General features: G+C 41.5%; 1 protein-coding gene across 3 annotated transcripts; it reads left to right on the top strand.

Moving 5' to 3' along the window:
* The first annotated feature begins 1,538 nt into the window (after positions 1–1,538).
* On the top strand, positions 1,539–25,062 carry LOC116309821 (gastrula zinc finger protein XlCGF57.1-like). Of its 3 annotated transcripts, XM_039602034.1 has the most exons (5): positions 1,539–1,679; positions 3,547–3,811; positions 9,537–9,743; positions 11,365–11,446; positions 22,457–22,482. In XM_039602034.1, exons 2-4 carry the CDS (start codon positions 3,562–3,564, stop codon positions 11,433–11,435), a joined length of 528 nt encoding a protein of 175 aa, XP_039457968.1. In that variant the 5' UTR covers positions 1,539–1,679; positions 3,547–3,561; the 3' UTR covers positions 11,436–11,446; positions 22,457–22,482. The 3 variants fall into 3 exon arrangements, with proteins under 3 accessions (XP_039457968.1, XP_039457967.1, XP_039457969.1); XM_039602033.1 differs by lacking the exon at positions 11,365–11,446 and having other exon boundaries at positions 22,457–25,062; XM_039602035.1 differs by lacking the exons at positions 9,537–9,743; positions 11,365–11,446; positions 22,457–22,482 and adding exons at positions 4,581–4,642; positions 5,055–5,463.
* Positions 25,063–26,122: the final 1,060 nt, after the last annotated feature.

Below are 26,122 nucleotides of genomic sequence, written 5' to 3'. Positions count from 1 at the left end.
ACCCAGAAAGATCAGGAAATCATAAATCAACTTTAGGTGTCAAATGAATAAATGTGGAAAGCCATTGACTCTCCTGCGGTTTGAGCTTTGATGCAGCCTTAGTGTAAGCCATGGATTTACTGGTCAATCTATGGTTCCACCCTCACCTACGATCATGAGCTCTGTGTAGTGACTGAAAGAATGGGATCACAGATACAAGCAGTGTAAATGACTTTTCTCCAAAGGGTGGCTAGTTTCTTCCATAGTGATAGGGTGAGGAGTTTGATCATGTGGTGAGAACTCGGAGTACAGTCGCTGCTACTCCACATCTAAATAAAATACTACATTTTTAATTGGAAATCAAAAAGCTCACTATGCATAAATGACTATAATAATTTTCTTTGAGAATACATCATATTCGAGAGAATAACTTCCTTCCAGACAATAAACTGTAACCTGACGCTCTAGTTGCGTCTATCGCGTTCGGTGTGTACGCACCATAAGTCTATTGGGAAATCTGAAATCAGAGCCTCTTTCACAGAGTGGAGAGCACACACAGCTAACCCTGTTATAACCTTTCTCCTCAGTATGCTGAGTATCTTTGCCAACAGCAGCTGAGTGTGAGAACGGATTATGCACTCTGATAACAAGTGCAGCAACATTTTGCAATGCTCACAAAGTTTCTCTCTAAAGATTTTCACATAAATGAAAAGGAGGCCTTTTCACGTAAATGAAAAGTCTTTCCCTTTTCACATTTATGTGAAAAGAGAAAGACCATCTCTGAATCGAGGAGGGGGCCTAAGGGTACATCTTTCGCCATCTTACAATGCTGTGATTGCAGCCATTCCCCAACTCTCTGTGAATGGTACTCATGGCCATTGATCAGTGGGCTTTGATCAATGGTTGTTGATCAATGGTCATGAGAATTTGCATAATCATGATGAATGAACTGACCTCCCAGCCCATTGTTCCTTCAGTGGGCTAGTTTCAGTCATTATGCAAATGTACTGTCTATAGGAAAACCTGCAGTCAGCTGAGACTGAAGAAGTCACTTGGATGAGTGACGAAACGTTTCTCCCACTGAAAACGCCATATCCAGATGAACAGAATCAACCTTTGAAGATTTACCTACCTGGATGATTGAGAATGCATCAAGACGTAAAAAGCTAATAAAATAGTAAAAAAGGACTTCCTGTGGATATTTTTTTGTCCTTACTCGTCTGCAGCTCCGTCAGCATGTGTAAAATGTTCTGGGTTCAGTTGCACTAATTTTAGTTTCTGTTAACAGGGGATCATGTTCAGCTCAGCTTGTTTGATTTATTTCAAACTGATACTAAAGTGTGTACTTAAATCGATAGAAAGCAGAGTTTCACTGGTCTGGCCCACTCAAGATTAAAATTTGGTTTATGTGACTGACGATGTAAAATGAGTTTGAGATCTCTGTCATTCACTATTCCTTTAAGTCAGTGCTCAATTTGAATCATTAGGGGGCGCTAATACACCTTTTAGTCCAGTCTGCCAGAAATGCAATAGAAGAAGAAAAAAACGGATGTGACGCGATGTTTTGGCTGTTTGGTGCAGTATCCGCGAGAGTTAAAGGATAGACTTGGTACTGCAGGCGAAGAAATCTGAAATGTTAATAAGCTATGATTGAGGAGGACCAGCTGTGAGCGCATACTGCTGGATATCCGAAAAAACAGGTATGTAAATACGATGGACTACAATACGTGCGTCTTACTTCAATAATATGTGACACAATACTAGACGTGCAACAGGAAGTAATGTGAAGGCAAAGCACGGAAACTGAAAAGAAAAGGGAAAAAAAGAACATATTTGTACACAGTTACATAATTTACATTTCATCATTAAAGTGTGTGTGTTTACACACACTTAAAGTGTTCAGTGTATTTTATCCACTGTAAACGACCATCTTTGAACAGGTGATTTCAGGTCACATGATGGGCTGAGGCAGAGTCTCACAATGGTTTGACACAAAATCTCTTATGATATTGACCCTTTTTTCACACCTTTGTTGTGTGACGAGAGACATAATCATCTTAAGGGGCAACTCCCACCAGGTTTTAAATACCTGGGACTATCCACCATTTGGCTTTAGAATAAAAAAGAGTGTATCGGATGGGAGGTGAAACATGTAATTTAGCCGCTTTCTTTCCAAGCGCCTTAGACGACTGTTACCTGAATGACTGAGAACTTATACGGACATATTGTTAAAAGAGTTTTTCCTCCCCACTGTTGCCAAAGTGGTTGCTTAACATTTGATTGTTGGTGTGTTCTTTGTATCATTGTAGGGTCTTTATCTTACAATATAAAGTGCCTTTAGGCAACTGTTGTTGTGGTTTGGTGGTATATGAATAAAATTAAATTTAATTAAAAATTAAATTGAATTGAATTGAACAGCAGAAATTAAAGAAGGAAAGGAGTACAAATAAAGGCAAGCAGCTAAATAATAAGAATGGAATAGACAATTAAAATTTATCAATAATAAAGACGGCTATGGGACAGGAGCTTGGTACATGTTTGTCATGATTTTAGAGAGCGGTGATGGCGCAGGATAATCCTCGTGGTGGTTCACTGGGGATGAATACTGGCCAGATTAGCAGTTTTTCTGTGCTAAGAGCAGCAACTTGTATATTTTCTCTGTGTTAAGTGGAGGTGTGCGTGTCTTCAGCCCCGGGTGTCTGAACCAAACCGAGATGGGTCAGAAATGTATTCCAGATGTTATTAAATAATGGTATATTGATTCTGTGGAATTGGCGAGAGGAAATGAAAATATTGTAAACTAAATCTCGTTAAAAATCACGAGTTAATTCAAACACATAAAGTGACCCACCACCGACCCCTCCCCCACAGCAAAAGAAGTGAAGAGAGGAGGGAAATCCTTCAGACACAAAGGACCATGACCTTTTTATATTTACAGTTTAGTTATTACAAATGCCTCATTATCATTCCTTTTTTAAAATCTGTGTGTTCCACATAATCTGACCTCGACTTGCTTCCAAGATAGTTTTTTGCAATATACTTCCACAATCCTTATTTTATATTTACATTTTTTTCCCTCTTATTATCCTATAATCAAAAAAGTTAAACACATTCACTTGCTACTTTTCAAGAACCCTGTATCAAGTTACATTGTGTTACCATCTGTTCTTATGTATTGTTTTACTGCTGTCCTATTATTATTATTTTTCAATAATGGTTGAAAAATTGTTACCATTTGCTTTAATGTAAATATAAATTTTAATTCATGTAGTCACTGTTGTTTTATTTGAACATGCAACAGTGAAAATCAAACTGGCTTAAATGAATCTGGCAGCAGCCACCTGAATGTGGTGCACTCTGAACTTTGTCAATAAAAGTGTCATAACTCGAATCACTCACAGAGGTGCTCTTAAACATTTGTCCCATTGGTACACTCTAAATTTCACTCACATATGTGAGCAACATGCTCACAGTGTACAGGCTTGCTAGAATATATTTGCTCAGATGTGCCTTCCTGTCATCATACAGTATTAGTAACCTTCTTGTTATGTCCCCTTATCCTTTAAGATCCCCTACAGCAATATGAAGTGTGAGGAAGAGGAGAGTCTGAATGACCCAGAGGTCTATAAACAGGAGGGGAACTTTGGTCTGAATGAGGATGGTCCAGAACTTCCACAGATTAAAGAGGAACAGGAGGAAGTCTGCACCAGTCAGGATGTAGTGCAGGTTGTAGTGAAGCAGGAGTCTGAAGAAATCTTCGTCTGGACCGGGAAAGAGCAGTTCAGAGTGCTGGATAACATCTGGGAACGTGAGAAAGACTTACACTGCACAGGTATATAAAACTTAATAGTTGTTGGGGTGTTTTCCTCTGCTCACAGACACACTCTACCTCCTTTTATTTTTTGCTCTTCAACAAAAAACATGTATGGTGCTTTTTGAATTTGCTTAACTTGCTGAACAGAATCAACTTTTGGGAACCAGGTGCAGAACGACTCTTTGCTGAACAGAGGAGAGTGTTCTGGATCCTTTGTGGTCATGAGGCTATCGGAAGAGAGCAGTTCTCTTGTCCTTACTGCCAAAGCTGGAAAGCCCAACCAGTCAACCCTAAGATGGCTGATATTCATCCTCCTTAGCTCAAATTGCATAAACCAGCCTTTTTCTCAACAGGAATTGGTTGTCTTGGACAGCTGCAGGTCAAAATTGACCATCGACATGAGAAACTTTGGGGTCTGCTTTTCAAATATCTCACAACAAGAGCAGTTCATATTGAGTTACTGTTCAACATCAATACAGACTCCTTTCTGATGACCCTGAGGAGATTTATCTCCCAGAGTGGAAAGCCAGCAGAGTTGCTATGTGACCAAGGAACCAATCATATAAAATTCCACTTACTCCACCTAGTGGTCATCATTTTGGCCTCCAAAATGATTTCACACTGCTGGGAGTGTGAAATCCAGTCTGTCAATGCTGCCCTGACTACAGTCCTGGTTTTGCAAGTCCTCAGTAAAGAAGTGCTAACAACAGTCCTGGTTGAGCTTGAAGGTGTTTTTAACTAATAACTGTTATCCACCCCTTAGGCTATGTTTTATCTGATTTGGCAGACCCAGATCCAGTCACCCCAAATTTGTTGATGATGGGGCGGCCAGATCCTTCGCTACCGCAGGTAGTGTATTTCACGATTCAGAGCTGCTTTGACGTTGACATTGGAGGCCCTGCCATTTAGTGCATCTGAACCAGTTATGGCCATTTCAGCCATGCTGCTGGTCTTTTAGTTCAGGGCTTCATTCAGGCCCCTGTGTGTACATCCAGATAAATATAAGTTACAATGTAGCAACTGTTCATTCTGGAAAGCAGGCTTGAACAAGTTTTCAGTTTCTGGTGAACTGTGCTACACCCTGTGCTATTATGAGGGGGGGGTTGTATCATCCTAGCCTGTTACATTGTGTAGCAGCTGAGCTATACCTTGTTTATAGCTGTAGAGATAAAATATAGTACATGGCTCATGCTCTTGGACCTTCATTTGTTATGACTGCATCATTAATGACAATTTTTAATCTTACTTTGTGACTTTTCAGACCTTATATATATCCTCTGTACTGCATTAAAGGGCAGTAAACCCATCACACCTAACTGTGTCAGGATTCTTTGTCTGAATCAAGCCTTGGGGGAACAATGCAATACACTTTTGGCTAAGAAGACAAAGGACCAACATTTGCTGCACTTTGTACCGCAATAAATCAGCCCGATAATCCTCCCTGTGAGAAACCCCGCAATCTTTGGCAGAGAGGGGAGAAACGACACAGAAAACACTTCCAAGAAACTTTCTGTTGTTCGATCTGTTTGGATATACTGAAGGATCAGGTGATTTTTTTTTTCTTCCCCCCCCCGTGGACATAACTATTGTCTCCACTGCAGCAGAAAGGACTGAGAGGCAGAGAGAGCTGGAGGTGAGTCGACAAAACATCCAGCAGAGAAACCAGGACAGAGAGAAAGATGTGAAGCTGCTTCAACAGGAGGTGGAGGCCATCAATCAGTCTGCTGATCAAACAGTGGAGCACAGTGAGAAGATCTTCACTGAGCTGATCCATCTCATCCAGAAAAGAAGCTCTGATGTGAAGCAGCAGATCAGATCCCAGCAGGAAACTGAAGTGAGTCGAGTCAAAGAGCTTGAGGAGAAGCTGGAGCAGGAGATCACTGAGCTGAAGAGGAAAGATGCTGAGCTGAAGCAGCTCTCACACACAGAGGATCACATCCAGTTTCTACACAACTACCCCTCACTGTCAGCACTCAGTGAGTCTACAGACTCATCCAGCATCAATATCCGTCCTCTGAGCTACTTTGAGGATGTGACAGCAGCTGTGTCAGAGGTCAGAGATAAACTACAGGACATTCTGAGAGAGGAATGGACAAACATCTCACTGACAGTCACTGAAGTGGAAGCCCACAGCTTGTTGTCCTTATTGTAATAACACTGCACTTCGTAGATCAGTGTGTCAACCTCAAGATGCCGACAAAGGAGCAAAAATCTACTTGGATTAAGTCCAATAATCGCTGCTGGCATTGTGGGTGGCACCACCAGGCTGCTTAGTGTTGATTTAAAGTGCAGTGCAAGACATGCAAGGCAAAACACCTAGAAGCCCTGCAGTAAATCTCAAAGCTGCTGCACCTAAACCACCAACAGAACACGGCACTGAACTGGCGAGTAAACCATCTACTGATGTGCTCTACCTAAACCGTCGTGCTGTCTGTAACCAAGGGCTTCTGAAGATGAGTAAAGTGCTGCTGTAGAACGCTATACACACCCTGGAGACATTTGCCATATTAGATGATAAATCTCAGAGCATGATCCTTCTCCCTGAGGCCACTTAAAGGCTCCAGCTACAAGGCACCACAGAGAGTCTTACTCTACATATGGTGAGACAAGGACTGAGGACCCCTAACCAATGCTCACAAGCAGAAACAGTTGCAGACTACATGAAGACTCATTTTCAAACAGTCTTGTTCACTGATGAGTGCAGTGCAACCCTGGATGGTCCAGATGGATGGAGTGGTGGATGGTTGATGGACAGCCACCATGTCCCAACAAGGCTGCGATGTCAGCAAGGAGGTGGTGGAGTCTTGTTTTGGGCCAGAATCATGGGGAGAGAGCTGGTTGGCCCCTTTAGGGTCCCTGAAGGTGTGAAAATTACCTCTGCAAAGTATGTGGAGTTTCTGACTGACCACTTTCTTCCATGGTACAAAAAGAAGAATCGTGCTTTCCACAACAAAATCATCTTTATGCAAGACAGTGCACCATCTCAGGGGAATACCTCTGTATCATTGACTGCTATCGGCATAAAAGGAGAAAAACTCATGGTGTGGCCCACATCCTCCCCTGACCTCAATTCTACTGAGAGTCTTTGGAGCGTCCTCAAGCAAAAGATCTATGAGGCAGTTCACATCCAAACAGGAGCTCTGGGAGGCTATTCTGACATCCTGGAAAGACATACAAGCAGAAACTCTCGAAAAAAATCACAAGTTCCATGGATGCAAGAATTGTGAAACTGCTATCAAATATGGGGTCCTATGTTAATATGTAACTTGTTAAGATGTTTTTGATTGAAATAGCTTTGATTTCAGTAAATATGTTCTCCTAATGCTGCAAATTCAACAAATGATCATTTTTAGCTCTTTACAACGTATAAAATGTTAGGAAATTCTGTTGTGTGTAATAATTTGGAACGGTGTATTTTAAGTTTTTTATTTTTGAAAAACATACTGTTTTTATTGGGAGATTGATTCAGTGACATTTGAATTATACTGTAATGGTTGATGACTCGAAAATTATGCTGACAGTCATTTGAGTCGACTTTTTAGGAAAATGAGAAAAAAATATCATTTGGATAATAATTTGAAATGCGGTGTATGTGCAGCCTTGATGGGAGCTCAGCTCACCAGTCTGCTGATCAAAGAGCTCAACCTACCGCTATGCAGAGTGGTGTTGTGAACAGATTCCAGTACCATCCTTACATGGATTCAGTCGGAATGCAGTTTGAGTAACTTAACAGAATACGTTACAATGTGACAAACGTATTCAGAATACTTCAGATTATTTAATATATTGTCATGCTTTTTACAACTACATGAATGTAGCAATCACATTCTGCAAATTCTTGTTTGTTTTTCTCTACCGATTGGCTGTTAAGACCAAATCTCCCTGAATAGATAATATATTTACTGTAGATGAGCAAAGACTTGTTAAAGACTTGGTGTGTTAACATAAGATGTTTTGTCTGCTTAAAAAAAGCCCTGGCTTTACTTAACCATTTTTTTAATTTACAAAGCTGAAAAGTGGAAAAGTATTAGAAAAAAAATATGCCATTGAAAAGTATTTACTGTTATGGTCACCAACATATTCCATCACTTTGTTACATTAAAAGTAGCCTTGCACAAGGAAAAAAAATCTGTATTTTCAATGACCCTTTTCCTTATTAGGACAAAAAGGCAATATATAAAACAATTCTCAAAAATGAAAACTATATTATTTTGGCTTTTAGTGTCAATATTATTCTTCCACCAATAATTTCAAATTACTAAATATCCTTCAATACAAATCAGATAATTAAACTTGATGTGACAATGAAAAAATGCACTTTAAACCTTGCCACCAGATATAATTTTAAACACGAGACAATATGTTTTAATGCAACCCAGCAACATTACTTCATGATCATTTAACAAAGGCAAGAGAACCATCCAAGGTTGTCAGTGTTGAACTGCTTGGTTGAAAAACAGGTCACCTCTGGAGTCTGAACACTGAAGAAGTTGTCGTCATCATCTTCTGGCTTATTTCCCACTGAGGGATGTCTAGTGGTGCTGGTATCATTAGAAGGTTCTGTGTTGAAGAGACAAGCTTCTTAAACCATAGTTCATGGTCTCTCATTCTCTCTCATCATCAGCCACCAGAGTTAAAACTTTGGGATGGTGGATGCTGCCATCCTTGCCTCATGGGAGGCCTGTACAGCTGCAAATCAAGTGTCAATTGCTTTGATGATGAGTTGAAAATTGCAACTTGGCTTTCACACCGAGAAGGATGGGAATCACATATCAGAAATAACAGTTCTTTTCCCCCTGGAGCAGGTTGACTGACTAGGCAAGTGGTTTCAGAATGGCTGTATAGTCTTTGAGAAACGCTGTCTCTTGAGGATGCAGTTTTGCCACCTTCAGTTGGTCACAGATTTCATTTAGGTGACTTTCAGGTAGACTCATTAGCTTCTCGACTGCATGGTACTCAGCTCAGAGTACCATGCAGTCGAGAAGCTAATGAGAAGCTAATGAGCTAATAAGGCTCAACGCTCATCAGGTGCTTCTGATGTGAAATTGCTCAAATGACATATGTTGTACCTTCAGTGACTAGGTGGAGCTCACCACCTAGTCACTGAAGGTACAACATATGTCATTTGAGCAATTTCTTACATCAGAAGCACCTGATGAGCGTTGAGCCTTATTCCAGGTGGCAGCACAATTTTCCTTTGCACTATAATTTTCTGGAAACACCCTGCTGTGAAGCAGCTTTATCATGGTCAGTCGTGGCAATGAGATTTAACGTATGCACATCGATGGTGTGGTGGCAAAAAGAAGTTTAGCCTCCTCGTGCTCTTGCTCTCCTCAAGTACTGTAGTGACATCAGCCAATTCTACATCATTTGTGTCTTCCAGATCATCTTCTGTTTATGAATCTCCATATTCTTTGAAAGCTTTTACAAAATTACTCCCATTGTTTGTGACTGTAGCATTAACCTTGCCTTGGATTTAGAAATCAGCATGAACCTGAGTTATTTTGGGAGCAATAACATTATAGGTGTGACGGCCTCTTATCCTCTCACAGACTTGCAGTCCAGTGTGTCTGACTCAATCCAGTGAGATGTGATGCCAATGAAATTTCTATGATGCGCAGTTCATATATCTGCTGTTGTGCACACATTTTGAGTATGTTGAAGAATTTCAGTTCCTGCTTCCTTGGATATGTGTAGGCAAAAGAAAAAATATTTATTTTTTATTGTCTTTCTTTTTCTTTAGATTCATGGCAGATCTGTAACCAGGAGAGGAACTCCAGTCTGGACCTGGAGGACACAGATCCTTCACAGACTAAAGAAGAACAGGAGGAAATGTCCATCAATCAGGAAGGAAAGCTTTCACTGAAGCAGGAAACCAAAGATATCATCATCTGGACCGGGCAAGAGCTGGGCATCAAGTGGAACCCTGAAGTAAAGTTGCACATAATAGGTATGCAAAGCTGTGGTAGATGGATTTCTTATTACAAAACTGAATAAAACTCATGTTGGGTCCTAATCAGACCTCAGTGATACATTATAGTAGCACATGAAGAATCTAAAGACCAACTGCAATAAGCAGCAATAATGCATCTGTTTTGTAAACTTTTTAAATATAGTTGACAATTTAAAATTAATTTAAAATTGACAGTTTTCCCCATTAGTGCCGAATATGCAATTTGAAAATAAATTATCGATTTTAAACTAAGCTTTTCACAAACCACACAACACTATGGTAGGTGTGTCCCTGTGCCACATGTTTCTGGGTCTTCCTGTCTTTCCCCTTGGATTCCAGCACAAGGCCTGTGGAGTAATGTTATAAGTGGACTTGCTCCATGTTTATGAACTATAGAGAAGCGTAAGTTTGACCATGATTTTAAAATGCCCAGCTTGGTGGATGTTCTGATCTCTCTTTAGCTCTTGAGGTCAAGAGAGGTCAGAAGAGGGTTCCAGACAATAAAACTCAGGGTCACCTGATCCAGCCCTAACTCTGTGTTTTATCAAAAAGGAAAGTTTTAACCCTAATCTTGAAATAGAGAGGGTTGTGTCTCCTGAATCCAAACTGGGAGCTGCTTCCACAGAAGAGTGGTCTGAAAGGCCCTGCCTCCCATTCTACTTCAAAATACCAGAGGAACAGAAATTGTTGAACATGTTCAGGCAATGTATGGCTAATCTACAAAAATAAACAAATAAATGCTGCAGTAAGTGTGTAGCGAACCCCCCCCGAATGAAGGATGACACTTTACTGATGACGTTTGAAGGTTTAATGGCAGTAAACCATCAATCTCACCGTAAGAGCTGGGGATGTATACACAGAAACAGCGTGTAAGCAAAAAAAACCCACACTCTTACAATCGTAAACATTATAACATAAAGTACGTTCAACGTGACATTTAACAAATGTAGCCTCTGTCACAAAAACATCTAAACATGTCCTTATTTATGTCATTGCCATACCTTGTGCCTCTATCAAGGGGGCTGCTAATAACAAAGGAAATCTCCATAGACTCCGTTACACCATGACATTTCAAATTCCCGCGACTGCTGCTGAAAACTGCGCCAAAAAACAGTCTTACAGGAAATCGTCCCATCAAAATAAAAGCTTCTACACCCAAACAGGAAGTTAGTAGTAGAAAACAACGATGAGTGTCAAAATAAGGTGCAAGGAACTAAATAAAGGCACTTAGGGTTATTTACACTCCCACCAAAATTATGAATAATTGGTTTACATAAGAACCACCATGAATAATTTTCCCCAAACAAAATAACCCATGTAGGAGTTACCTTAACAACTCTCTAACAATAACACAAGTTTTTGTACTGGACGCTCCACCACTGATAGTTTAGTAGAGCGTTGACCTTTGTTATTGAGTCTCTTTTCTCCAAGTGAGATCTTTACCCTTCGCACAAGTCCATCTTTCCCACTGACAGTCTCTACAACTCTTGCAAGTCTCCATTCCCCTCTGGGTGCCAGTTCATCCATTTCCAACACAACATCACCTACTTTTAGATTCCTCTTTGGTGAGTGCCACTTTTGCCTTGAAATGATGTTGTGAATGTATTCTCGTCTCCAGCGGCTCCAGAACTGCTCTGCAAGGAACTGCACGCGGCGCCACCTCTTCCTGCTGTACAGGTCCTCATTTGAAAAGGCACCAGGTGGGGGCAACGGTGCATTGGATTTCATGTGCAGCAGATGATTGGGCGTGAGTGGTTCTAGGCTGTCGGGGCTGTTCAAGTTATCTATAGTCAGGGGTCTGCTATTAACTATAGCCATGGCTTCGTAGAATAAGGTCCGTAATGAAGCATCATTGAGTCTGTCATGAGCCAGTGACAGAGTGGTATTCAGCACACTTCTGACAGTCTTTATCTGACGTTCCCACACTCCCCTGCGTGACTAGCGTGGGGTGCGTTCATCACAAAGTCACATTGTTTTTGGACAGGTATGTATTTAGTCTCTGAGTGTCTAGCTCATTTAAAGCTGCTTTAAACTCATTCTGAGCACCAACAAAGTTCGTTCCCTGGTCACATTGGATGTGTCGAACTGCACCTCTGATTGAAATGAAACATCTTAATGCATTAATAAATGCATCAGTAGACAAGTCCTCTAAGAACTCGATGTGAATGGCACGAGAACAAAAGCAAGTAAATAGGAGTCCATACCGTTTGTGTTGTTTTCCCTCTGTTGTCACAAATGGACCAAAACAGTCCATGCCGCAGTGTGTGAAGGAGGGAGAGGGCTCTAAGCGTTGTGGAGGTAGGTCACTCATCCTCTGACCCTCTGGAGCTTTGCGGAGTCTGCGGCAGATCACACATTGTCGGATGAATGAGGCAACTGTTTTACTCATTCCAGGAATCCAGTAGCCACTGGATCTGATTTCATTTATTGTGAATCCTTTTCCTTGGTGTTTTACTTTGTCATGACAGTGAGATATTATGAGTTTGGCTGCATAATGTTCTTTTGGGATCACGATCGGGTGTTTGAAGGTGTCACTGTTGCATGCTGGAGTCTCCCTCCCACCTTGAGGAGACCATCTGTATCCATGAAAATGTCCAGTTTAAACAGTTTGTTATGATGTGGGAGCTGTTCTCCTTTCTTCAGCAGTCTTATCTCCTGTTCGTACGTTTGACTTTGTACATTTCGAATGATCACAAGTTCAGCATTTTTTTGTTCACTCACTGTAGCTGATGCATTTGACTTGATGTGTCTAGCCCTTCTTATGAGATGTGCTACAGCCTTAATTGCTTTGGACCAGGAGGAGAACTTACTTAGACGTTCAGCAAGACTTACAGTGTCTGTGACTTTAGTTAACATTGTCTGTACTTTTCTGACTTCTGGATCTCCTATGGTCAGATCCAGCTCGACAGGTTGTGCTGTGGGCAGTTCATTTTTCCACAAAAAGGCAGGGCCAGTGAACCAGATAGACTTATTTAACTCTTTGACAGTTACACCTCTCGAAGCACTGTCAGCTGGATTCAGTTCTGATGGCACGTAAAACCATTGCTGAGGGCTTGTACTTTCCCTGATCTTCTGAACCCTGTTAGCTACAAAGGTGTGAAAACGACGTGCATCATTGTTTATGTAGCCCAGCACCAGCTTTGAATCAGTCCAGAAATACTCCTTTGCACCATAACACAGTTCTTCCCGTAACATGTTGCTGACTGAGACTGAAACTACAGCTGCTGTTAGTTCAAGTCTGGGGACTGTGGTCAGTTTAGTTGGAGAAACTTCGAGCCTTTGCTATTACCAGAGAGCAGTGAATTTCACCTTTAGCGTTTTTTTTGCCCTCAGATAGCTACATTGTCCATAACCACTTGAGCTCGCATCTGAGAAGTGGTGCAACTCTATTTCTTTAGTTTCACCAAAGTTAGCAGGCAGGTAACAGCGAGGTATGTTTAGCTTGTCTAGATTTACAAAGTCACTTTGCCAACTCACCCACCTTGGCTTGAGTGCATTAGGTATGGGGTCGTCCCACCGACACCATGCTGACACATTTCTTGCAAGATTTTCTTTCCATTCAGCACATATGGCGCTAAAAGTCCAAGTGGGTCGTGAATCGACGCGACGGTGGAAAGAATGCCTCTGCGTGTGGCTGGCTGGACTTTCAGTGTGTTGTCAAATTTGAAACAGTCCTTTTCAATGTTCCACTGGATGCCTAGTGCTCTTTCTTGTGGCATGTCTTTGAATGTCAAGTTTCTTATGTTAATGTTTACAGCGCACTCTGATGCAGGTATACTTTGCAAAACAGTGTGATTGTTAGAAACAAACTTGTGGAGACGCAGGTTACCTTTGCTGCAGATTTCTCTGGCTTCTTGTGCCAACTGTATTGCTTCTTTCACTGCGTTTGTGCTCGTAACTCCATCATCGACGTAAAAGTCTTTCTCAATGAACTGTGAACCTGCTGGGTGTGAGTGGCAGTGCTCTTTGGCTAAGTACTTCAGTCCATAATTTGCACAGCCTGGAGATGATGCTGCACCAAAAAGATGCACCTTCATTCTGTATGTTTGAGGTTGTGTGCTTGTATCACCGTTTTTCCACCAGAGGAAACGTAGATAGTCCCGGTCCCTCTCACTGACGTGGAACTGGTGGAACATCTTTTCTATATCACACATTAAGGCAATAGGATGTTGCCGGAATCTCAAGAGAATGCCAGTCAGATTGTTTATTAAGTCTGGCCCTTGGAGGAGGTGATCATTGAGACTAGTTCCATTGTGTTTGGCTGAACAGTCAAATACGACACGCAGTTTTGTGGGCTTTTTGGGGTGGTAAATCCCATGATGGGGGATGTACCATTGTTCACCTTGTATTCCTTCACTGTGTACTTCTTCCACGTCTCCTCTTTCAATTATGTCGTTCATGTATGCAACATAATCATTTTTGTAGTTCTCATCGTTGTTCAACCTTCTCTTTAAGTGTTCCAGTCTGATCTCTGCAAGCCTTTTGTTGTCTGGTAAGTTTGGCCTTTGCTTGAATGGAAGAGGCATCTCGCAGTGTCCTTGTTCGTTTTTCTTTATCCCTTCCTTAAGTTTTTCCAGAAAAACGAGATCCTCTTGTGAGACCGTTTTTTCATATGCCTTTGTGTCCTTGAAATCTGATTCAAGAACATTGATCACGTCCATTGGTGTTACAGCAGGCATTTCCTTTACCATGACTCTATGGCACAGACTTGCTTCAGTTTCATTTGGCTCTGATGTAGAGCCACCAACGATGCTCCACCCTAGATCTGTCTGTATTGCAAATGGCTCATTGTCCTTTCCGAGTAGAACCTGTTTTGGAGCTAGAGTTCTGGGACAGTTAAATCCAATGAGCAGTCCAACATCACAACTCAGGAGAGGAGGTATCTGATCAACGATCTCTGACAGATGGGGCCATTGTTTTGCAGTTTCATTTGTGGGTATGTTGTCATAGTTAAATGGGATGTAGTCCTTTGTGTAGGAGGGTGGAAGGTCAATGTGAACATCTGAATTATAACCTCTCACACGTAACCCTGCTACTCTCTGACTTTTGACTGTCATGTGAACTCCCAGCATCGTGGTTAGTTTTAGCTTAACTGGATGGGATACTGCTTGTAACTGGTTAGTTACCTCTTCACTGACAAATGTGTTGTCACTTTGCGTGTCTAATAAAGCGTACACAAGCTGCTCTTTAGATGGACTCTGGGTAGTGGAAACCCACACAGGAACAATCATGGAGGTACTACCTGATTGACCCACCTTAGTCACATTCAGAGCTGTGGCTGCCATGGTGTCATTTTCCATGGTTGAAGTGACGTTTGTAGAGCTCTGAGGCCTTTCGTTTGCCATGTGACTCTCATTGTGCAAACAGGTGGGGTGTCGCCTTTGCAAGTGTCACATTTGTGGCGATGACGACAGTCTCTGGCATTGTGGCCCACCTTTAAGCACCAGTAGCACAGTTTATTGTCCTTCACAAATGTCCGTTTGTGGTCTAGTGACTTTTCTGAGAAGCTTGGACACTTTGACAACTGATGACTTTCATCTTTGCAGAACATGCAGGCCACCTTTAACTTTGTGTCATTTGACTTAGTTTTTCTCCTTGTACTGTGGCTTGTGTAGTAAAGACTTGAGTCACAGATCTGCTTGGTTTGGTCTCCTTGTGTATCTTTTCTCCAAGGATGAGCTGCATGAATGGAGTGCATATGAAGAAGTCACAGGATTACATGCAATTTCTGCCTCGAGTGCTACAAACTCTGCAAAATCCTTGAAAGAGGGAAAATCTTTGCCTTTCATGAGAGCAACTGTGACTTGACAATTCCAACGTGTTGCGAGCCATTCTGGAACCTTTTGCAATAACTTTTGGTTTTCCTCACAGTCACTTAATATCTCTAAGCCCTTTACATGTGGTGTCGCTTGCAGACAGGTTGTGAGAAAATCAGAAAAGGCCCGTGAGACCTTCTGCATCTTTTGAGTGGATTTTAGGCCACTTTGACAGTTTGTCTCTGAATGCCTTTTGAACAACAAATGGCTGACCGTAGCGTTGGTCAAGTCTTTTCCATGCATCTTTGTATGCCTCTTCATCACTGCGGTAGAACGTGCCCTCAAGACACTTAAGAGCAGGACCAGTGATATACCTTTTTAACAAATGCAGTTTTTCAGCTGGAGAGATACCTTTGTGGCCCACCAGTGAGATGAAGGAAGCCTTCCATTCGATGTAGGTGATGGGATCTCCGCTGAACACGATGGGCACTGGCACTGGAATTCTGCTTACTGCTATGCTGTCTTGAATAGCTTTAGCCAGCTGGAATACATCTGTGGGAGGCGATGGAGTGACAATTTGCGAGTGCAGTTGTTGTAGAGGATTATTGACAGGGATGGATGCATATTTTTCCACATGTGGGTGATATGAACCTGTAGAGAGCTCTGAGGCTGGTTGTGCAAAGCTTTGGTTGATAACAGACATCCCATTGCTCTGTAACATTAACTGACTGTCCATATCAACTTTAAATTCCTTGTCATAAATCTCTAATTTTGCACGTGCTGCTTGCCTTTCCTTTTCTGCTTGTAAACGCTCTAGTTCAGACCTTTGTGCATCCAATTCCCTCCTGTGTTTCTCTTCCATTTCTCTTATTTTTGCTTTTGTTTTATTTCCTCTTGTGTGATTTTATACTGAGCTTCTTTTGCAGCTAATTCTGCAACTGCATCGATTCTTTTGGCTGCGATGCTTGCTTCAGATTGGTAACTTGACTGTGATGCAGTACCAAATATGGACTTAGCATGTTCATAAGCTAAGAGCTGATGGAGGCGCTGCCTTTCTCTATCGGCATCATACTCATCTATAGCTGCTAAGCGCTCAGATATGATTTTCATAATGTCCTTTGTCACTGATTCACAAGAGTCCATTTTGCGCCTTATGACATGGGATGGTTCATTACGCTCTCTATATTCACTGTATGCTTTCATCATGTCATTTACTGCCCTTTCAATATCATCAGCCATTTCTGCTAACCGTGAATCTGATAAATCACTTTTCAGGTCTTCTCTGTATGCTCTGACCTGGCCTTTCCAATGTTCATAAATGGTTAGCAGTTTCTTCTCTTTTTATTCTGTTCATCCCTTTGATATGAGAGCATTTTCTGTGGGCACACTGGGCCGTTCTGATCGCCTTTGGAACGTTTCATTAGCTGTTTCATCGGCTTCGCATGTCAATTCCTTTTGTTGTTCCTTTTGGTTTATCTGATCTCCTTCTATATTTTCCATTTTGAGAGCAATTGCTTGTTACCGGGCCGTTGCTGTAGCTTGCTGCTCCGCGCCGTTCCGTTACCGTTCCGATCGCAGGAAGCTCTCTCTCTCTTCTCCCGGAGGCAAGCTCGTACTGCTCCCGGAGGTAAGCTCTTACTGTAGCGAACCCCCCCGAATGAAGGATGACACTTTACTGATGACGTTTGAAGGTTTAATGGCAGTAAACCATCAATCTCACCGTAAGAGCTGGGGATGTATACACAGAAACAGCGTGTAAGCAAAAAAAACCCACACTCTTACAATCGTAAACATTATAACATAAAGTACGTTCAACGTGACATTTAACAAATGTAGCCTCTGTCACAAAAACATCTAAACATGTCCTTATTTATGTCATTGCCATACCTTGTGCCTCTATCAAGGGGGCTGCTAATAACAAAGGAAATCTCCATAGACTCCGTTACACCATGACATTTCAAATTCCCGCGACTGCTGCTGAAAACTGCGCCAAAAAACAGTCTTACAGGAAATTGTCCCATCAAAATAAAAGCTTCTACACCCAAACAGGAAGTTAGTAGTAGAAAACAACGATGAGTGTCAAAATAAGGTGCAAGGAACTAAATAAAGGCACTTAGGGTTATTTACAAAGTGTCATGTAAAGGTTCAGAGTAATTTTAAATAAAGATCTAAATTTAACCTTTAACCGAAGTCTTTCTGTATCAAGTATTTTGTTTTTCTCATGTATTTAGTTTTATAATAAATTGTCTTTATTTTCTCATATTGGTGGCTTTTAATTATTATTTGTTTTTAACATATTTAAAGCTTTTATGTTTTATATGTTATAAATTAATAGATGTTTGATGGAACGCAAACCCTGCACTTGTTCTTTTTTCCCCCCCGTTTTGGTGTTTGATGGTTCATGTTATAAATCTATAAGTCGTTCAGTCCCAATCCTCACCACCACAAACACACACAGTGTTGTATTGTCAGTCAGCAGATTGCCTTTAACAGATTATCTCTTAAGTAAAGAGAAACCCCCATCCACTTAGAGACTCTGTCAGCTCCCAAACAGACAAAAAAGAAACTAAAAAACATTTTTAAAAAAGACTTAAACCAAACAGAATCACAAACAAAGAACAATTAGGTATCCACATCTGCACCAAAGAGCAAAACTGTGAAATGGGGATTCTTAAACATTAGGTATCTCTCTTCCAAGTCTCTGTTAGTACATGAGTTAATAATTGATCAGCAAAATCGATCTACACTGCTTTACCTAGTAGATCGATTACCTGGTTACAGCAGGATGATTGTGTCAGTTTAAATAAATCAACACCACCGAGTCATACTAACTAACTGAATCCTGGAAGCGCAGGCTAAGGGGGAGGTGTGGCAGCAATTTTCCACACCAGCCTATTACTCAACCAAAGACCAAGACAGACTTTTGATTCATTTGAAAGCCTGATGCTTAGCCTTGTCCACCCTAGCTGTAAAACTCAAAAAACGATCTTATTTGTTATCGTCTGTCGTCCACCTGGGCCTTACACAGAGTTTCTGTCTGATTTCTCAGACTTTTTATCTGATTTAGTGCTGAGCTGAGATAAAATAATTATTGTGGGTGATTTTATCATCCATGTAAATGTGAGTGGGCGCTAAGGCGTATAGGAAGGGATCTCAAAACTGGATTATAGATTGCAGATGGAGAAGACTCTCCTGAGTTTCTCTGATAAACCTGCTATGTAAGGGATGACAATATCAGAGAAACCCAGGAGAGTCTTCTCCAAGCACAACATTCCAGTGTACCCAGTCATACATTCAAACAGAAACTGGTTCATCCCAAAGACAAAGAATCCTAAACACAAGCTTAATAACGTAGTGTATGCTGTGCAGTGTAGTGAGGAATGCTCAGACATCTACATTGGAGAGCCCAAACAGCCACTTCACAAATGCATGGCACAGCATAGAATAGCCACTTTGACAGGACAAGACTCAGCTGTACATCTATAAAGGACAAAGGTCACTCTTTCAAGAATACCAGTGTTCACATTTTGGACAGAGAAGACAGATGGTGTCGGAGTCAAGGAGGCCATTTACGTGAAAAGGGAAAGACCATCTCTGAATCGAGGAGGGGGCCTAAGGGTACATCTTTCGCCATCTTACAATGCTGTGATTGCAGCCATTCCCCAACTCTCTGTGAATGGTACTCATGGCCATTGATCAGTGGGCTTTGATCAATGGTTGTTGATCAATGGTCATGAGAATTTGCATAATTATGATGAATGAACTGACCTCCCAGCCCATTGTTCCTTCAGTGGTACTAGGTTCAGTCATTATGCAAATGTACTGTCTATAGGAAAACCTGCAGTCAGCTGAGACTGAAGAAGTCACTTGGATGAGTGACGAAACATTTCTCCCACTGAAAACGCTACGTCCAGATGAACAGAATCAACTTTTGGAGATACTCTGGATGGCATTACCTTGGCCTCCAGTAACACTGTGAGGAATTATTTGTGATCAGGATATGTCCTCCAATGCACATATTAAACAAATATGGAGGACTGCTTTCTTCTATTTGCACATGATCTCTAAAATTAGAAATATCCTGTCTGGGAGTGACACTGAAAAACTAGTTCATGCATTTATTACTTCTAGGCTGGACTACTGTAATTCATTATTATCAGGATGCCCTAAAAACCCATGAAAAGCCTTTAGTTAATCCAAAATGCTGCAGCGAGAGTACTGTCAGGAACTAGAAAGAGAGCATATTTCTCCTATATTGGCTTCCATTTATTGGCTCCCTGTTAAATCCAGAATTTAATTCAAAGTCCTGCTATTCACACACAAGGTCAAGTATCATATCACCCCATTGGATCACTTCGCTCTCGTACTGCAGGCTTACTTGTTGTCCCTAGAGTATTTAAAAGTAGAATTGGAAGGAGAGCCTTCAGTTTTCAGGCCCCTGTTCTGTGAAACCAGTTTCCAGTTTGGATTTCGGAGAAAGACTGTCACAGTTGACCCTGCCCAACCGTGGGAATGTGAGGAAGGAGGACCCAGGCGCAGAGCTCTGAATGCAAGCAGTGCGCTTATATACAGTGCATGTAAAATAACAATAAATCCTCAGTGCGTTCCCGACTCCCGTGACATGTCCTCTTCCCAGTGTTAGTCTTCTTTGTCCCCGCTCCTCAGTGTCTGAGCACCCCGTGCTCGCTGCCCTCTCGTCTCCACATTTCTCCTGGGGAAATAACAAAGAGGCAGCCGTCAGACATACCACAATGCAACAGACTAAACTTACTAAGTGGCCAAGAGACTAACGTGAAGCCACACAATGATCCAGCATCGGGGAGCGCTCCACCACACTCTTAAGTAGCTCCTCCGACGAGGCTTGATCAGCTGCAGGTGTGTGATGGTCTTCAGGTGTGGCCAACCACCTGGCAGGGCCACACCCACCAGGCCTGAAGGTGCTCCCAGATACATACACGCACATACACGCACATACACGCACATACACGCACATACACGCACATACACGCACATACACGCACATACACGCACATACACGCACATACACGCACATACACGCACATACACGCACACACACACACACACACACACACACACACACACACACACACACACACACATACACACACACACACACACACACACACACACACACACACACGCACACACACACACGCATACACACGCACACACACACACATATACACGCACACACACACATACACACACACACACACACACACATACACGCATATACAAACACACACACACATATACGCATATATAAACACACACACACACACACACATATACACGCATATACAAACACACACACACACACACACACACACACACACACACACACACACACACATACACATATATACAACACACACACACACACGCATATACACATATACACATATAAACACACACACACACATACACGCATATACAAACACACACACACGCATATACAAACACACACACACACACACGCATATACAAACACACGCATATACAACACACACACACACACGCATATATACACACACACACGCATATACAAACACACACACACACGCACATACACGCGCACACACGCACACACACGCATACACGCGCACACACGCACATACACACATACACGCACATACACACATACACGCGCAAACACGCACACACGCACACACGCACAAACACGCACACACACACATACACGCACATACAAACACACACGCGCACACACACACACACGCACATACAAACACACACGCACACACACACACACACGCACACACACGCACATACCAACACACACACACACGCACACACACGCACATACAAACACACACACATACACGCACACACACGCACATACAAACACACACACATACACGCACACACACGCACATACAAACACAAACACACACGCACACACACGCACATACAAACACAAACACACACGCACACACACGCACATACAAACACACACACACACACACACACACACACACACGCACGCACGCACGCGCACACACCTGCAAGCAGGAAGAACGAGGGACAGCAACACCAAAACACATATAATATAATACAGGGACCCTGGGTCGCTCAGATCCAGGTCCCTGACACAGACACTATCTCTACTTTTGAGATTTGGCTTAAAACTTTCCTTTTTGCTAAAGCATATAGTTAGTGCTGGATCAGGTGACCCTGAATCCTCCCTTAGTTATGCTGCAATAGGTGTAGGCTGCTGGGGGATTCTCGTGATGCATTATTTCTTCTTCAGTCACCTGTCTCACTCACTATGTGTTAATAGACCTCTCTGCATTGAATCATACTTATTATTAAACTCTAGCTCTCTTCCACAGCATGTCTTTTGACCTCTCTTCCTTTTTTCACCCCAACCAGTCGCGTCAGATGGCAGCTAGGTTCTGCTGGAGGTTTCTTTCTATTAAAAGGGAGTTTATCCTTCCCACTGTCACCAAAGTGCTTGCTCACAGGGGGTCATATGACTGTTGGGTTTTTCTGTTTGCATTATTGTAGGGTCTACCTTACAAAATAAAGCCCCTTGAGGCGACTGTTGCTGTGATTTGGTGCTGTATAAATAAAATTGATTTGAAAAGAGTCAGTAGTCAGCTGGTAACACAGAAAATACAGCAGTAATATTTATTTAGAAGCATTACAGTTTGTCTGAGAATCTCACAGTTTTTTACTGCAGAATTTTTGTCATGTTTTTAAATCTCACCTGATGCATGATCATCTTTTTATTTACGTAAATTAGATTTCCAAAATGTCTATCACTGAGTCAGCAAAACAGCTTCTCCCCACAACATGCCTTTTACTAGTACATGTGAGATCCATGTTTACCATGTAAGGACCTGCTAATTGTTGAGGTTACATTACAATTGATCAAATTTATGTTTTTCTGATTTTATCAATCTGTCCCTTCAGATCCTCCACAACGTGACTGTAAAGACGAGGAGGGCCTCACAGATCAGCAGGTCTGTAACCAGGAGAAGAACTCCAGTATTGACCAAGAGGATTCTTCACAGATTAAAGAGGAACAGGAGGAACTCAGTACCACTCAAGAGGCAAAACCACTTGTACGAAAGCAGGAGACTGAAACTTTTCCTGCTCGTGAAGAAAGTGACCACAGTGAACCAGAACCAAGCAGTGACCAGCTCCTTTCTCACAACTCTCCTGACACAGATCAGGAAGAAAACAAGGATGATAACTCAGACAGAAATGAGTCAGATCAAGTCGTACCAGAACTGAGAGTTCAAAATTCCAAGACAGCACATTTATGTAGTACCTGTGGGAAAAAATTTAATAGGATGGGAAACTTGAAACAACACATGCAAATTCACATAGGCAAGAAGCCACATTCTTGTAGCACCTGTGGGAAAAGATTTACTCTAAAAACACATTTAAATGAACACATGAGAATTCACACAGGTGATAAGCCTCATTGTTGTGGCACCTGTGGTAAAACATTTGGTTCAAAGTCGCACTTGAATAGACACATGCGAATTCACACAGGTGAAAAGCCATTTTTCTGTAGCACCTGTGGGAAAAGATTTAGTTTGGCAGCAAATTTGAGAACCCACATAAGAATTCATACAGGTGAGAAGCCATATTCCTGTAGCACCTGTGGGAAACTATTTAGTGTGGCAGGAGCTTTGAGAAGTCACATAAAAATTCATTCAGGTGAGAAGCCATACTCCTGTAGCACCTGTGGGAAACTATTTAGTGTGGCAGGAGCTTTGAGAAGTCACATAAGAATTCATACAGGTGAGAAGCCATATTCCTGTAGCACATGTGGGAAAGGATTTAATCACAAGGCATCTTTTAAAATACACATGGAATTACATACAGGTGAAAAAAGATATTCTTGTAGCACCTGTGGGAAACAATTTAGTGTGGCAACAACTTTGAGAAGTCACATAAGAATTCATACAGGTGAGAAACCACATTGTTGCAACACATGTGGCAAAGGTTTTACTTGTCTCAAGTACTTGAAAGCCCACATGAGAGTCCACGCAGGTGAGAAACCACATTGCTGTAGTACATGTGGGAAAAGTGTTAGTTCCCTCACAAACTTGAAAATTCACAGAGTCCACACAGGTGAGAAACCGGATTGTTGTGGTGCCTGTGGGAATGGTTTTACTCATATGTCAAGTTTGAAAAGACACATGGGAGGCCACACAGATGAAAAGCCACATTATTGCAGTGTCTGTGGGAAAAGTTTTAGTCGTATGTCAAGTTTGAAAATACACATTAAAGGCCACACAGGTGAAAAACCATATTGTTGTAGCAGCTGTGGGAAAAAATTCACTTCTTCGGTACAGTTGAAAAGTCATATAGGAAACCATGCTACATGCTAAGTTTCATTTTTAGAAAATGTTGATGGCGGAGCTTATGTGTCTCTGACTACATTAACAGGTACATTTGGTAAATGTAGCTTTTTCTGTGTGTTTTGGCTTTTTAACCAATATAAACGGTGTTTGGATCACTGAAAATTAAGTTTTAAAAAACTCCTTCTAGGAAGGCTGAAGATTTTTGAAAGCTCAGTTTCTGTGTTTTCATATGGACAAGAAAAACAGAGTTTGTCTCACAAATTTAAAGGTTTGCACCTTTACCACCTTTATCTGACATCATTATGTTATTATTTGTGGGCTTTTGATTGACATTTCTTGTTTCTTTGGTTTGGTCTCAACAGTGCTTGAGGTCACATGTGTCTTAATGTGATCAGAGCTATTTCCCAAAAACAACATCAGAAAAATGATTGTTTTAAAAAACTACCTTTGTACATGTGGAGGTAGCCTTTATTAAAAACAGTTATTTTCTCTCTGAAGTTCACAGTTTAAAGCTGGAGCCAATTCCATTCACTGTTCTGACTTGCACTTGAACTTCTGTTGCGTTTGTTTTCTTTTTAATGACATGTATACACTGGATTGACATATATGGGAAGTAATACATTTCAAATATTGTATTACAAGACAAAACTGCAAACGTGAACGCAGTTTTTTTTCTCACTCTTAAGCCTTTTATTGAACTACCAAATAAATACACTAATACTTTCTTTTTACCAGACACGTGACAGCACTTCTGCTATAATTTTGTTCGTATTTACCAAAATAAAAATGCAGACATAAGTGCACACTTTTTTTTTTTTTACTGCTAGTGAAAAATGTTTTCTTTTTGTACTCTCTTGTTACCTCTGCCAGGATTCCTTGGTCATTGACCCAGTGTTTTCAGTTTTAGACTTTGTCACTGTTTAGGTTTCATGTTTGCTGTTTCACTGTGTCAACCTTCTGTTTATGTGTTAGATTATGTTCAGCTGTGTACTCACTGGTCTCTAATCATCATCATTTGCCAGAGTATTTAAGTCCTTAGTTTCCGCCAGTTCGTTGTCTTGTCATCGTTGATTCCGCGTGTGTTTTCCAGTTCAGTTAGCCAGCCATTCAGTCAGTCAGTGTCAGAATCTCTGTTATGTTATGTTCATCCTGCATTTATAATAAACACCATCCTCATCCTTCACTGACCCATGAGTCCTCCATTTGGGTCCTCTCTTCCTTCTCTCCACACCGCAATGCCCTGACAGTCTCGGCTCCGAACCCTAGTAAAGAGACCTCTGGCTAAGACTTCGGGTTCCGTATCTGTAGCAGCTAACTAGCTTTACTTTCTGGGTCAACTTTGCTAGCAAGAGACAGAAAGAGGTGTTGAAAGGCTGCTCCAATGGAACTTTATTGTTTCGGAGGAAAACATGAACACAGTGTACAGTCAAGTCTTAACAGCTTACTTACAACTGGGCTTGACAGGCACTCTTTTTGGCTGCAGTGGTTATTATTATATAGGGCTGCCACAAACGATTATTTTGATAGTCGACTAGTCACCGATTATTTTTGCGATTAGTCGACTAATCAGATCATGCATCCATTGAACGTAAAACGTACAGCTTATTGCACCAGCATGCATCTGCTCTTATATAACTATCATTAGCTTACAACTTTAAGTGTTTAAGGTATGTGCTAACTAAAAATGAAGACAAGATGATAGTTTATTAAATTTAAATGAAATTTGCAGATTGTTTTGGTGGAGTTTAATAAACACAGCCGTCTGCTCCTTGCTATCTAAAATATAACAGGACACCGGAGTATATTCTGGAGCATCTCACACTTCTGATAATCAGGTGTCTGCTTGACGTTTATTCAGCTGTGTAAAAACTATAACTTTCAGCCAAACCAATTTACTCATGAACAAATAAAATACTGAAAAAGCCAAACAATAACATTTTTAAGTTATCTAAGTGGCTTATATATCATGTTTAACCTGAGTAGCGAAAGATTTGCCGGGAGTCCGGTGTTCTCACCGGCTCTAGTGAGCCTTGCCCCGGCTAGCTATGGAGCTAGTGGGTAACAGACGCCTCCGAAAACGCCGGAGCGCTTTTGCAAATATGTGGTGTCTTGATAAACTGAGCAGATATTTGAAGTTTACACAGTTACATTCTCGCCTGAAAATATGTTAAACGTTTATTTTGTGACCCAGAAAGAATAATAACAGTAACATTAAAACTAACTAGCTGCCGCCATTGTTGGAAACTGAGCTGAGCTGCGC

The sequence above is a fragment of the Oreochromis aureus genome, linkage group 18 (assembly GCF_013358895.1).
Source record: "Oreochromis aureus strain Israel breed Guangdong linkage group 18, ZZ_aureus, whole genome shotgun sequence".
Lineage (NCBI taxonomy): Eukaryota > Metazoa > Chordata > Actinopteri > Cichliformes > Cichlidae > Oreochromis > Oreochromis aureus.
This window is presented reverse-complemented; position numbering and strand designations above follow the sequence as displayed.

Coding starts and splice junctions, on each gene's coding strand:
- LOC116309821 (XM_039602033.1), top strand. CDS start 3,562: ATGAAGTGTGAGGAAGAGGAGAGTCTGAATGACCCAGAGGTCTATAAA. Junction 3,812..9,536: donor GAAAGACTTACACTGCACAG/GTATATAAAACT, acceptor CTTTTTCTTTAG/ATTCATGGCAGATCTGTAAC. Junction 9,744..22,456: donor AGTAAAGTTGCACATAATAG/GTATGCAAAGCT, acceptor CTGTCCCTTCAG/ATCCTCCACAACGTGACTGT.